Source organism: Phyllobates terribilis, unplaced genomic scaffold (genome assembly GCF_046119375.1).
Source record: "Phyllobates terribilis strain yellow unplaced genomic scaffold, ASM4611937v1 Scaffold_5__5_contigs__length_657084704, whole genome shotgun sequence".
In the NCBI taxonomy this organism is placed as follows: Eukaryota; Metazoa; Chordata; class Amphibia; order Anura; family Dendrobatidae; genus Phyllobates; species Phyllobates terribilis.
Genome location: NW_027362765.1, coordinates 243,876,750 through 243,892,317, shown reverse-complemented (window position 1 = coordinate 243,892,317; position 15,568 = coordinate 243,876,750). Strand labels below are relative to the sequence as shown.

The window sequence follows — 15,568 nt, the reverse complement described above, 5'->3', positions numbered from 1 at the left end:
CATAGTCCTCCATACAGAATAATGGGCCCCACACAGTCCTCCATACAGTATAATGGGCCCCACATAGTCCTCCATACAGAATAATGGCCCCACATAGTCCTCCATACAGATTAATGGGCCCCACATAGTCTTCCATACTGAATAATGGGCTCCACATAGTCCTCCATACAGAATAATGGGCCCCACATAGTCCTCCATACAGAATAATGGGCCCCACACAGTCCTCCATACAGTATAATGGGCCCCACATAGTCCTCCACATACTGTAGTCTTCCATACAGAAGAAAAATGGCCCCACATAGAGGTGGTGATTTTGGTGTCTCGGGCCAAATATAACCACCCTGTGGGCCAAATTTGGCCCACGGGCCAGAGTTTGACAGGTACGGTCTAGATGGTATGTAGCTTGTATATCCAAGTACCTTAGAGCAAAAGTTTAATCTGGTTAGTTAACCCCTAATTACTCTATCCAGGTATTGTAACAAAAAATGGATGTCATATTACGTACTTCTGCAAACCCATTTATTATAGTGTTAATCTCTTATACCGAGCGACTTTCAAGCACCATTTAGGGCTCGCTCACACTGGCATATAAATTGGACGATTGCCATCCGATAAAAAAATCCCACGGCACTCGGTCCAATGATATTTAATGAGACAGCAGATCTGTGAATATTTTCTCCGCTGTATTCGGCATGAGAAATAAATCGCAGCATGCTGGGATTTCGCTCTGAAATCGGAGAGTGTGAGAAAAAAAATTGCACCCCATACGGACCATCAGTGTCATATTCGATTTTTACGGATACATTACAATTCTGTAGCATAGGAAACTGTAAATGGTCCTGTAAAAAAAGATTAATAGCTGCTGAGCAAAAAAAACACAAATTACATACGGATGACAAGTGAGAAAAAAAATCACACCACTTTTCTGGATGAGAATGGGACCGATTTTTTATGCGCTTGTGTGAGTGAACCCTAAACCCTAGGAGCCCAGACTTTAATACAACCTCTGCATCCCCTATCACTACACCATTGCTGCATCAAAACAAAGTATGAATCTAATCCTACAATCTTGCCTCAATGTGTTAACAGAACACAGCCCTTAGATTTGGGTAACTTTGGATTAGTCTTCATTTCCAGTGAGCTGTAAGGCTTTTCACGGTTGTATGGATGACTTGTGCCTGGCATGACTTTACCTGTTGAGGTTAGCAAAATTCTGAGTTTTGCTGATAACAAATGTTCCCTCATACCGTCAGCAAATTTATTATACCATTAACCCTGTATATTTTGGCTGTATTATTTAAAGAGAAATGAGTCAAAATGGTATTTTGGGGGGAAGCAGAATAGGTTAGACTAAAATAAAAAATCACAGACTATGGCATGGCCACATATAGACAAGTAGCACACCTTTGTAGGACCTAACTTTAAGATGGGCATACATGAGAAGCTTGCTGAACCTGCCAAATGGACTTGTTTGGCTTATAAACCTTATGTGTAAAGGGGCCTATAGACATCATATATTGGAGCAGTGGGGATGTTTTTGACAGTGGCATATCTTCTTCAGGTCAAACGTTTCGGTATGTTTATAGTGGAGTTCATGGTAGCACAAATAGCAATTCAGTCTACAGCTATCTCTTGTATATGGCCGGCTTTAGAATTCTAAAAATGAAAATAAGTACTCTACGTCACCATTTAGTAAGCTGGCAGTCAAATTTAGGTTTTATGGATTCTTGAACAAAGCCTGTCTATATGCAAAGTACTAATTGTAAGTGACTTGATAGTATTTTTCGATGGCTTTTCTCTAGTGGATGGAATATTTGTTGTAGAGTACGATGATATGGATCTCTATATTGGACTGTCTATGTATGGATGTCTGCTACTTCTAACAATAAACTTTATGTACTTTTTATGGTGGCATTTAGAAAGAATTTCTAGGCTTATTATTTCTTAGGACATACAGTATGCAAATAGCCTCACCAGAGAGGAAGAGGACTAGAACTTTAGTGCCACCCATTGCTTGAAGCAATCTAAAAGTCAATATTGACGCTTTAGGATAAGAAGCCAAACCAGAAACTCTGTTTGCCACAGGTGATGGAAGTATCCTTCTCTGCTGGACAAATAAGCCAAGATAGGATCTGAGTCACTGCAACTCCTTCTCTGGTGTGACTCTGAAATGCTTAACATTAAACCAACACTCCATAGCCTATCATTTTATTTATCCAGCAGTGCAGGATTCTTTCATCGCTCGTGGCAAATCTCATACACAATTACCTGGAAGCTGCAGCGGCTGAAATCTATGCATTTCTAGTGGTTGTGTCTAAGGCTATGTGCCCACGTAGCAGATTTGATGCAGAGCGTTTTTGCCTCTCTCTGGCAGAAAAAACACATCCAGATTTACATGCTTTTTTTCTGCCAGAGAGAAGTGTTTTTTCAGCGTTTTTACATGCGTTTTCACATGCGTTTTTTCAAGCAGTTTTCCAAGCGATTTTGAGCATCACTTGGAAAAGTGCTTGACAAGTTGGTCACACTATATAAATCCATGCAACCGGCATAGATTTATAATGTGTGAACAACTGATGCTTTAAATGCAGCATTTATAGTAAAAGAAAAAAGAGAATTAAAACGTTAAAAATAAAAAAAAAACTGTATATTCACCTCTCTGGCGGCCCCCGATCTGCTCCCGGCCACGTCCTCTCTCCTTGGCATCCCGCGGTGTACTGTCAGGACCTGCGGTGACGTCATTTAGTCAGCTGATGGTCACGCGACCGCTGACGTCGGCGGTCAGGTGATGGTCGCGTGACCATCAGCTGACTAAATGACGTCACCGCAGGTCCTGACAGTACACTGCAGGACGACGAAGAGAGAGGACGCCGCCGGGAGCAGACTGGGGGCTGCCGGAGAGGTGAATATACAATTTTTTTTTTTAAACTTTTTTATTTCTTTTTTTATCACCGCGTGGTAGCCGAGTTGTAGTCTCCTCTTCATCCCGGGTACCACACGCACCGCGATTACGCTGCAAATTCGCGGCCATTGAATTTAATTGAAACGCAGCAAATCCACATATACCTGCGGGTTTGCTGCGTTTCAATGTTCCTCAATGGCCGCGAATTTGCAGCATAATCGCGGTAGAAATGGCGATGCTGCGTTTTGCAACGCAATGCGAATTCGGCGCGCTAATTAGCGCATCATGTGCACAGCACATCCAAATTCACATTGCTTTGAATGGCAGACTGTTTTACAAGTGTTTTCGCAGCCGTAAAAACGCCGCAAAAACGCTACGTGGGCACTTAACCTTGCACAACCCCATAAGGTGAGCATAACAACCTACTGATCTTCCTTTACTACGTGAATAAGACCATATTGAGCGTTTGCAATTTTTTATCCAAGCTCCGTTTGTAGGTCCTGTGCTTTGGGGTGTTTTTCTCTTCTCAATGCATAGCAGGAGATCTAATTTGGCTAGGTGAGAGGCCTCTGACTTGTTGTCTAAGGGGCAACATTTCTCTTTGGGGAGAGTAATCTTAAGAAATGTCATCAATATCAGATCATTAGTGATCCAACATCTGGCGCCCCTTTATCAATCAGCCATTTTCAGCTTGAGCTGCAGCAGGATGTAATTAGTGAGTGGGTCAAATAGCACAGCTCTGTTAGTTATGTAGTTGCCATTCTCAGGTACTGCAGCTGAGCGCCTATTGAAATGAATAAGACCTGAGCAGCAATACCCAGGAATGACCACTATACAGTGAATGTACTGGTAGGTCACTGTTTGTATCCAGACATAATTGGAAATGGTAATAGCTGATTAGCGGGGATGCTGGACCCCCACTAATCTGATATTGATGACATATCTTAAGGATAGGACATCAATATGTTATTTTTCATTGTGCTCTTGCACAAAGGCCTTTGTCTGATCATCACACGTTTGGAGTATTTTGTTTGTGCTTGTTGAATTGCTGTTCAAATCTTAATACATTAGAATACATGCACCACAATTTTGAACTAATAACTTAAAGGGGTATTTCCATCTCCAAGATCCTATCTCAATATATAGTAGGTGTAATAATAATAATAATATTAATATTTGCAAATGCCTCCAATTAGAAATGTAGTATAGTTCTTCTGATTTGCTGTGTCTCTTTCTTCATGTGCAGAGCATTGCAGTAGCTTAGGTATCCATGGTTATGACCACTCATATAGTGACAGTTAGCTAGTTGCTAGTGGTTGTAACCATCTTGGAGATGGAAATACCCCTTTAACTGTAAGGTGTGCAATACAAATAGTCACGCTATAAGAAAACAGTTTATTTGCAGACTTTGTGGACTCCAGCTAAACACTGGAAACTTAAAGAACTAAATAAATATAATATCAGTGAGTATTCTGCCTCAAACAAATAGAAGTGCTTTATTTTTGTAGCTTTAAAGAAAATTCCCACACCCAACTTGCAACTTTTCAGAGCGCCAGAGAACACTGGGACCAGAAGTGACAGTGGCTGTCCGGCGCCAGCGCATAAGAAAATTTATGTCACTACCCCGAGAAGAGTGGAACAGTGCACAGGAGAGATGGCAGGTAGAATGCGCAGGCGCTGGATTTCCAGCCGTGCACCTGATGTCAAAGGCAAGCAGGTAGAAGGGGAGAAGAAATCTAGTGTAATGTGTCACGCACGCAGGTGGTGCACGTGGTTCGTGGACCCATTGTGCCACGAAGCCGGGCTTTCATGTGGACAGATAGTCCAGTCTCTGCTTGGGAACTCTGCAGCTCCTTCAGGGTTACCTTTGGTTTGTGCTGCCTTCCTGATTAATGCCCTCCTTGCCTGGGCTGAGAGTTTTGGTGGGCAGCCCTGTCTTGGCTGGTTTGTTGTCGTACCATGTACTCAGGGGTGGATTAAGAGTAGCAAGGGCCCCGGGCAGTTTAGAAGGCGCGGGCCCCCCACCCCACACACACACACCTGATGTATCACGTGACATGTCACATGATCCCTTGTGATAGATCATGTGATAGTTCATGTGAAATTAATTTGCCACAATATTAATTATAATAATTTTTTTTAGGCTATGTGCCCACTACGCGTTTTTTAAGTGTTTCCGCAGCGGCAATTCCGCTGCGGAAACGCTTAAAAAATGCTTGGTAGAAGGTCTGCCATGTTCCCCAATGATAATCCGCATGTGCTGTGCACATGCTGCGGAAATTTCCGCTGCGGATTATCATTGCGGAAAAATCCGCAGCACTAACAATTATTTTGCGGAAGCGCGGCGCTTTCGCCGCCATTGACTTGCATTGGAACGCATGTAATCCGCATCACTGCATCTGTACATGCAGAATCCATGCGTTTCAATGTGCGGATGGTACCCAGGTTTGGAGAAGAGGAGACTCTCCTCTGGCCCCGGTACCATAGTACCTGTAAAAAAAGAATAAAATAAAAAATAAATATTATACTTACCTTCTGATGGCCCCCGGTGTCTTTATCCGATGCGTCCTGGCTTGCCGGCAGCTCGCGAAAAGGACCTGCCATGACTTCATTTAGTCATGTGACAGGTCACGCGACCGCTGGCGTCGGCAGGCCGTCAGAAGGTAAGTATATATTTATTTTTTACCATTCTTTTACGGTCACACTATATAAATCCATGCCTTTTGCATGGATTTATATAGTGTGACCAAGTTGTCAAGCACTTTCCAAGTGATGCTAAGATCGCTTGGAAAGCGCTTGTCAACCCGCATGCGGAAATGCATGTGAAGAACGCTTCACATCCGCATGTCCCTGGCAGGAAAAACGCATGTACAATCCACATGTACAATCCGCATGCGTTTTTTCTGCCAGGGAGATGCAGAAACGCTCAAAAAAAAATCCGGAGCATTTCTGCATCATGGGCACATAGCCTTACATTAATTGTGTGACTCAATATTGAGCACACGTAGCCATCTATACACAGCAGGAGGCCGCACGGAGCCATCTATACACGGCAGGAGGCCACACGGAGCCATCTATACACGGCAGGAGGCCGCACGGAGCCATCTATACAAAGCGGGAGGCCGCACGGAGCCATCTATACACGGCAGGAGGCCGCACGTAGCCATCTATACACGGCAGGAGGCCGCACGGAGCCATCTATACACGGCAGGAGGCCGCACGGAGCCATCTATACAAAGCGGGAGGCCGCACGGAGCCATCTATACAAGGCAGGAGGCCGCACGTAGCCATCTATACAAAGCGGGAGGCCGCACGGAGCCATCTATACAAGGCAGGAGGCCGCACGTAGCCATCTATACAAAGCGGGAGGCCACACGGAGCCATCTATACACAGCGGGAGGCCGCACGTAGCCATCTATACACAGCGGGAGGCCGCACGTAGCCATCTGTACACAGCGGGAGGCCGAACGGAGCCATCTGTACACAGCGGGAGGCCGAACGGAGCCATCTGTACACAGCGGGAGGCCGCATGGAGCCATCTATACACAGCGGGAGGCCGCACGGAGCCATCTATACACAGCAGGAGGCCGCACGGAGCCATCTATACACAGCGGGAGGCCGCACGGAGCCATCTATACACAGCGGGAGGCCGCACGTAGTCATCTATACACAGCGGGAGGCCGCACGGCGCCATCTATACACAGCGGGAGGCCGCACGTAGCCATCTATACACAGTGGGAGGCCGCACGTAGCTATCTATACACAGCGGGAGGCCGCACGGCGCCATCTATACACAGCGGGAGGCAGCACGGCCCCCCCTCCAGAGACAGCAGGAGGCCGCACGGTGCCATCTATACTCAGCAGGAGGCCGCACGCAGTCACGCACACAAACATATACAGACATATACAGTACAGACCAAAAGTTTGGACACAACTTCTCATTTAAAGATTTTTCTGTATCATGACTTTGAAAATTGTACATTCACACTGAAGGCATCAAAACTATGAATTAACACATGTGGAATTATATACTTATCAAAAAAGTGTGAAACAAGATTGTTGGAAGACCATTTCCGGTGACTACCTCTTGAAGCTCATCAAGAGAATGCCAAGAGTGTGCAAAGCAGTCATCAAAGCAAAAGGTGGCTACTTTGAAGAACCTAGAATATAAGACATATTTTCAGTTGTTTCACACTTTTTTGTTAAGTATATAATTCCACATGTGTTAATTCATAGTTTTGATGCCTTCAGTGTGAATGTACAATTTTCATAGTCATGAAAATACAGAAAAATCTTTAAATGAGAAGGTGTGTCCAAACTTTTGGTCTGTACTGTACATACACGCATAAACACATTTGAAACACAAAAATACATATAAACATCACACAATGATATCTTTCTGCACACACATACATACACATACACACTCACTCTCACACATACACACTCTCTCTCTCACACATACACACTCTCTCTCTCACACATACACACTCACTCTCTCACACATACACACTCACTCTCTCACACATACACACTCACTCTCACACATACACACTCTCTCTCTCACACATACACACTCTCTCTCACACATACACACTCTCTCTCTCACACACACTCACCATCCCCCGGCTCGGCTCCAGTCCTCCTGGCTCCTGTTCCTCTCCGATGGTAAGTAGCAGTGCAGGCCGGGCGCGCACTGCGTGACGTCACAGCTAGGAGACACGGCCGCGCACAGGGCCGTGTCTCCTAGCAGTGACGCGGCCGGGCCAGCACACAAGGAAGTTAACTGCTGCAGTGCTGGCCCGGCCGAAGAAGAAGTAGCGGCCGTGCACCGCTGCTGGGGGAGTGGTCCGGGGCCCCCCCGCCACTCTCTGCCGGTATGTGCCGCGGGGCCGCACATATAATGAGGGCAATCCAGCCATAGCCCCCCCCCCGGAGCCCCGGGCCCCCTGGAGACCTGAGGGCCCCGGGCGGTAGCCCGGATTGCCCTCATTATAATCCGCCTATGCATGTACTTTCCATTTTATGATAATGGATTTGATGCTGCTCCAGGGGATCATCAGAGATTGGGATAATTTTTTTGATTACCCAACCCTGACTTGTACTTCTCAACACCTTTATCCCTGACTTGTTTGGAGATATGCTTGGTCTTCATGGTAGTGTTTGGCTAGTGGTGCTTTTTGCTTAATGGTGTTGCAACTTCTGAGGCCTTTCAGAAAAAGGTGTGTATATACTGATAGACCATGTGACACTTAGATTTCACACAGGTGGACTCATGGGTGAATTTCAAACCTATCTCGTTATTATTGAGAATATGTACAAAATCCAGAAATAAAGATTTAGAACCTTCGAAAAAAAATCAAAATATTGTCAATATAACGTGCCCAAAGTAAAATGTGACTAGTAAAAAATTAAAGGTTTTAACTGAATACTATCTTATCTTCCCACCAGCCCAGGAATAAATTGGCATATGAGGGGTCACAAACTGTCCCCATAGCTGTACCCCTGAGCTGGGGGAAGATGTCCCCATTAAACAGAAAAAAATTGTGCTCCAAAATGAATCTGTGTAAGTACAAAGTGATCTGTGTTCATGAAGATGTGAGCCATGTTTTCAAGAAAAATTCAACAGCCTGTATCCCAAGATTGTGTTTGATGCTGCTATAAGGCATTACTACATCTAAACTGGCTACAAATGTGTTTTCCGATACAGAAAGCGATTTTTTAATTTTCGAACAGTGTCTTTAGTGTCCTTTAAGTAGGAGGAAAGTGTAAACACAAATGGTTGAATGATTTTGTCCACATCAACACTTGCTATCTCGATTACATATTCATTCCCCAAGACAATCGGTCTCCCTGGGGGATTAGTCTTACTTTTGTGCACCTTGGTTAGTGCATAAAAAGTTGCAACAGTTGGATGCTTGTTGAGATAGATAGATAAAGAGAAAGATAGCTAGATAGCTCAAAAAGAATGAAAGCAGCACTCCATCAAGAACTTAGGAAAAACTGTGATTTAATAGCCCATTGGGGCTCAGCTTCAGAAAGATTCTCAACCGAACCGAAACAATTCTGAGCCCCAATGGGCTTTAATTTTTTTTTAGCTATCTGGAAGTTTGATAATTACCTGAAAGATTTTGCATCCTTATTGACTTTATATTGCCTACTAGTGCTGCTTTTTTTCTTTTTATAGATAGATAGGGAACAAAGATATCTATCTATCACAAACATAATTTCTATGTTGTTGATATGTTGTGTATTTGTACTTTATTTAGTGCAGAGGAAGCTGAAGTTTATTTGGAAAATGGAGCCACTCCACAGTTCCAGGATCAAGTAAACCCTACCGAAGACATGTTATCCGTCATTTCAAAAAGCAGTGGACGGTCTGGCAATATGGTCTGGGAAATGCAGCTAAGAGAGACAGCAAAATCCAGTAGACCTACAATAGCAAACCAAGAGCTCATCCATCAATCTGAATCCAAATTAAACCAAATACCTTTGGATGTTCGGTCAGCAACTTTTGGACAAACCACTTGGAAATCTCTTAGGGTAACTGACTTTACTGCTGAGCCAAAGTGGAAAACTGAAGAGGATTATATCCTGGTCCCTTCCTCCCATCAAACTGTAAGTGTTTGTCAAATATCAAGTTTTATATAGTCCATTGTACATTGCTTGTAGAAGTGTCATAGCATCCAAGCTATACCAGTGCTAGATTCTTTCCATGTTGCATCTTGGTGCCCAATGAGCCTTTATAGACTAGTGTTATCCACATTTGAATTCCTTTCCGCTAGCTATGTCCATGGGTTTGGTTTACCTGGGCAATCAGGACCACTGTTTAAAATTTCTGAGCACCATTTGGTTAAATTCCTAGGGAAGTATTCCTTATGCTACAAATTTTGCTGGATATACTTAGAGGAAAAAAAGTGACAAAACACTATGGGCCTGATTCAACAACGCTTTTATGCCAGAGTTCTGATGTAAAAAGCTTTGAAAAGTTGCAAAATTTTTTTGCAACGCGAGGCTGCGCTAAAATCTAGCAACTTTTGCAATTTTCACACCATTTTAATGCAATTCACAGAAAGTGGGCAGCGCACAAATTGTTTTCTACTCCTTGACTGGAGTAAGATTTGTGGAAAGGTGCACAGTAAGCAGTCACATGCTTCTTTATGAACCAACAGGTCTGAAAGATGGCGTGTGCCTGCTTGTTGTGCGCCGTGCCACAACTCTTACTCCAGTCAAGGACTAGAATATTATTTGTAGTGTAAGGAACGACACGGCCAATTACCGAATCAGGCTCATCTGAATCCAGCCCACTCCCTCATCAAGACCGGCATAAAAAAACACCAATCTTCATGAATCGGGGCCTCAATATACAATGTGGCTAAAATTTGCTCTTATTTGTATGTATATGTAGATGATCTCAAAATATTGTGAATATGACTAAAAAAATCTAATATGGTATCATCTATTCAATATTTTTATTGTTCCAACATTGTCTATAGTGCTGTACACAGAATCTCACTGCTCCCTAGTCCCTGTCAGTGAAGCTCACCATCCGTTAACGGCATCTTGGTTCTAATAAGCCCACTCACATATGCACAAGTTCAGTTTAGTATCATTAGCAGAACATGTTATCCAGTCAATGCAAGGGAGATTTCTGCTCCCCGCTCTACAATTCATTTTATAGGCTTCAGTCTAGTTGTAACTTGGGGACTTCTAGATACCCTCTGGCTCATAAACTGGTCACAGGAGGGAAGACCTTTTAAAAGTTTGCTGTAGATTCCAGCATTCTCTGGCTACAGCTCTGATAGGGAGAAAACAGGGTTCCCCACATGTACAGATGATCCCCCTTATATGCAGCTGAAATAAAACTACAGATGGGATCCCGGTTCAAGAGGTAGAATAGAAGCCCATAGTGTTCTCCAAATCTGTAATCCAGCCCTGATGATATACTAGGACTAATTTCTTAAAAACAAAACATAAACTCCATCCAGATGTTGATCTAGTCAAATTTGAGTTTAGGATTTACAATAATGCTAAACATTGTTCCACTGTGATCAATATTAGGTTGTTGGTGGGATAAAAAGGAGTAGGATAGGGAGAAAGTGATAAAAGAAGTTGAATAAAGACTGGTACGCCCAACTCTAGAACAACTGTAGACCAGACCTTGCATGGTCACACTTTGGTGGTTGATTTTTAAATACGCATCTTCTTTCCCAGACCTGTCCAGTGTCTATAAAAATTAAAGCTCGTAATGTGTCATGGCTGCAACAAAATTTCCTACGTGATATCACCATATTTATGGATGCCCGCCATTTTACTGATAAGGAGTGGAAAAGACTGGGGCACTTTATTCCTCCATATGGCTGGATGGAGTTACATTATCCAGGTAAGCCATGCGATGCTGACATGTTTTGTTGTATTCCAGCTAATACAGGTGCAACTTATAAAAAGTCAAGTTCTCCTAAAATTGGAAAATTGACAGACCTGTACAAGATTTTTTATGGAAAAATAGCCATGACCAAAATCTTGTAAATGGGGTTTGTTTAAACTGAATATAGTTTATAGCTTGTCAAATGTTGGAAAATATTGCAAAAAAAATTAATAACCTGTGATACAAAAATTGCTTATGTCCAATATACCATGTATAAGGTCTGGTTCACACCTTATATGATGGTGCATCACCAAGTCACACCACAACTGCACCAAAGATTTATGTGTTTTAATACTTAAGGATATCTTGGCGTTATTCTATTTAGTTGTCATTTTTGTAACTGATAGTGGAAGTGGTGCAATATTAATTATCATTTTAATCCAAAAATAAAGCAGCTGGCATCCCATCAGGATGTCCTAGAATTACTTTTTTTTATTATTTTCTGTTAATTGGAGTTAAAGTTAATAACTAATATGGCTGATATTTCTGCTGTTACTGACAGATTGACCACCAGGATAAAACAGAAAAAAAAATCTCTATTACTAAATTAACAAACATTACTAAACTGTGGCTACTGCAAATAATTCTGATTCATACATAACAACAATTTTATGTTTTATTAGCAATTTTAAAGGGAAGTTATTATCAGAAAATTACCTATTGTTTGAATCAGGATCTTGTGTTAAATGTATTTTTTTGTAATTTTTGGCAATGTTCTTTTTTTTACATATAACATTAACAATCTGTATTAAAAATAAAAATAGAATTCTAGCAATTTTCACACTCGCAACCAGGGTGTCACGGGTGTGTCAGAGGTGACAGACAGTCGTCCTGCAGTTGGTTGCTGGAGTGCTCTACGTTTGCCATTACAGACACCTTCTTAGAGGCTGTCTCTCTAGGACCCAGCGGCTGCCTTCCTCTGGCTAATTAACACCCTGGCCTGGGTGTATAAATACCTGCTGTCTGCCAGAGGGAGGTGTCGGCGATACTCACATTACCCTTTGTGAAGGCTCAGAGCAAGTGCATTACTGCATTCTCTCTGGAGCTATGAGGATGGGTGTTCATCTCTCTGAAGTAGACTAAAAGCTAAGCTATCTTCCCTTGTTTGTTCCCCCTTGTTGTCTTTAGTGGTCAGTGGGGATCGACTAGCGCTCATCCCCCTCCCTTCCCTAGCCAGGGCCAAACTCTAGGAAAAGACAGGGTGAGGTTCACGTGTGGCGACTGGTGAAGAGCCAATATAGGGACATTAGTGGAGACAGGGTGATACTAGATCAGCCTAGGAGGTCACTGCGTCCCCCTTTCCCTAGAGTCTGGGCTCCCTTTCCCTCTTCCCTTTGTTGCACTAATTCTTTCCCATACCTTGCGTGACATTATCGCCAGCCCAGCACATTTTGAAAAGGAAAAAAAACTGACACTTTTGTTTTTTTTTTCTGGGTGTATTTTTTGGGCGTGTTTTTTTTTTCCTTTCTCCTTGGTATGGTGTCAGTTGCAGAGCTCGCAGAGTGGCTGCGCAGTCTCTCTCTGGAGGTGAATGACCTCCGCTGTGAGGTTCAGCAACGGCCACAGGTCACCAATGTGGGGGTCTCTGTAGGTAGGCCTGTCCAGCCTGAGCCCAAGGTTGCCCTCCCGGACAGGTTTTCAGGAGGTAGGGACAAGTTTATTGTATTCGAGGAGGCCTGCAAACTGTATTTTAAACTTAGTCCTTACTCCTCCGGAAATGAGGAGCAATGAGTTGGAATTGTGATCTCTCTACTGCAGGGAGACCCTCAGTCATGGGCGTTCTCTTTACCACAGGACACAGTATGTCTCCAGTCTGTGGAGGGGTTTTTCGGGGCTCTGGCTCTCATCTATGATGACTCTGACGGAGTTGCCTTAGCTGAGTGTAAGCTACATTGCCTTCAGCAGGGGAATCGGGCAATGGAGACGTACAGTTCTGAATTCCGTAGATGGGCAACGGATTCCAAATAGAATGACTAAGCCCTTAGAAGTAAATTTTGTGAGGGTCTTACTGAAAGGTTGAAAGATGCCTTGGCAGTATATGAAACCCCTCAGTCCTTGGAGACTGCCCTGTCATTGGCAATACGTCTTGATAGACACCTTCGGGATTGACGGATGAGACCACCTTCTCCGGGGCCTTCTAGTCGGGGTTGTGTCAGTACTGGGGGAGGTGGAGGAACAAATGCAGTTAGGGGGTGTCTCTGCATCATACATTTCCCCGGAGATTCGCAAGAAAAAAGGCGTATGTTGTTTTTGTGGGAAAAAGGGACATTTTGCTGGGACCTGTCCTTCAATTCCTAAACAAAAGGAGACTAAACAAGAAGTGCATTTGTTGCAACCTGCAGTTCCCGGATTGTCCTGACAGCAGAGGTGGTGCTAGAGAGGAAAACTGAGAAAATTTCTGTGTTTGTTGACAGTGGAGCCAGAGTCAGCATGGTTGATGCTAAGTTTGTGAAAACTCATGGTCTTGCTTGTTGTACTGTAGCTAAACCTATTTCCATCGACTCGACGCCACTGGCACAGAAAGCATTTACTCAGATTGTACATAATGTAAAACTGAAGGTGGGGTCAGTTTATTGTGAAATAATCCCTTACTATGTCCTTGACAATCTTCCCACACCTATTGTTTTGGGTATTACTTGACTTGTTCAACATAATCCGTTGGTGGATTGGCAAACCGGGGAGATTATTGAATGGGAAGATAACTGCCATGAGAATTGTTTAAATATTTCCCTTGCTACTGTCTCTACAGAAATATTACCTGCTTTTCTGTCTGGTTTTGAGGATGTTTTTTCTGAGAGGGGACTGTCCTATTAACCTGACCCCCGGAGCTAAACTACCGAAGTCCAGACTGTGTAATCTTGCTAGCCCTGAGAGACAAGCCATGAAGGATTTCATTGCGGAAAGTCTGAAGAAGGGACATATCAGACCCTCATCTTCGCCCGTGGCAGCAGGGTTCTTCTTTGCGAAAAAAAAATGGCGGTCTATGTCCCTGTTTAGATTTCCGGGAATTAAATCAAATTACCATCCGTGATCCATGCCCTCTTCCTCTAATTCCTTATTTGTTCAGCCATGTTGTTGGAGCTAAGGTATTCTCTAAGTTGGATTTAAGGGGAGCCTACAATCTAGTTAGAATCAGAGAAGGGGACGAATTAAAAACAGCGTTCAATACTCCTGAAGGGCATTTTGAGAGTCTGGTTATGCCTTCCGGTTTGACCAATGCATCTGCAGAATTCCAGCACTTCATAAATTATATTTTCCATCATTTGGTGGGGAGGATTGTGATGGTCTATCTGGATGATATTTTGGTTTGCTCACCTGATTTTGAGACACATCGGGGGCATGTTAAGCAGGTGCTCCAGATATTAAGGGATAACAAACGTTATGCCAAACTGGAAAAACGTGTTTTCGCTGTTCAGGAAGTGCAGTTTTTGGGGTACTTGTCATCTTCGGGTTTTCGGATGGATCCGGAGAATATACGTGCAGTCCTTGATTGGGACCGTCCTGAGAACCTGAAGGCTATACAATGTTTTCTGGGTTTTACTAATTTTTACCAGAAATTCATCCAAAATTACTCTGTAATTGTGAAACCCCTTAGTGACATGACTAAGAGGGGGCCTGATTTTTCCAAATGGTTGCATGCTTCCCTCCAGGCTTTTTCTTCCTTAAAGAATCATTTTGCCACTGTCAACCCGATGTTTCCCAACCCTTTATTTTGGAGGTTGATGCGTCGGGTGTCAGGGTTGGGGCTGTGTTGTCTCAGAGTCCGTCCCCTGGTAAATGGTGTCTATGCGCCTTCTTTTCTAAAAAATTGTCTTTGGCTGAGAGAAATTATGACGTGGGTAATAGGGAACTTTTGGCAATCAAATTGGCGTTCGAAGAATGGCGACATTGGTTGGAGGGGGCTGTCCATCCTATTACTGTTATTACTGACCATAAGAAACTGTTATATCTCCAGTCAGCTAAACGTCTCAACCATAGGCAAGCCAGATGGTCCCTGTTTTTTACTAGGTTAAATTTTGTTTTCACTTTTTGTCCAGGGGTGTAAAATGTCAAGGCTGATGCTTTGTCCCAGAGCTTCCCTGGTTGTGGTGACCATGAGAACCCTGCCCTGATATTACAGAAGGGGGTAGTCATTTCGGCATTATATCCTGAACTGGAGGGTGAGGTGTTGGAGGCTCAGGGAGATGCCCCTGCATCCTGCCCCTCAGGAAGGTTATTTATACCATCTAATCTGCGCCCCA

At 43.5% G+C, this 15,568-nt stretch overlaps 1 protein-coding gene across 2 annotated transcripts in view; it reads left to right on the top strand.

Annotated features, from left to right (window-relative positions):
- ST6GALNAC1 (ST6 N-acetylgalactosaminide alpha-2,6-sialyltransferase 1) overlaps positions 1–15,568 on the top strand; it is a 174,338-nt gene that overhangs the window by 27,223 nt on the left and 131,547 nt on the right. For both annotated transcript variants that reach the window (XM_073683962.1, XM_073683963.1), the window contains 2 exons: positions 9,169–9,517; positions 11,114–11,282. In XM_073683962.1, coding sequence (XP_073540063.1) covers positions 9,169–9,517; positions 11,114–11,282 — 518 coding nt within the window. The remainder of the gene's footprint in view (positions 1–9,168; positions 9,518–11,113; positions 11,283–15,568) is intronic.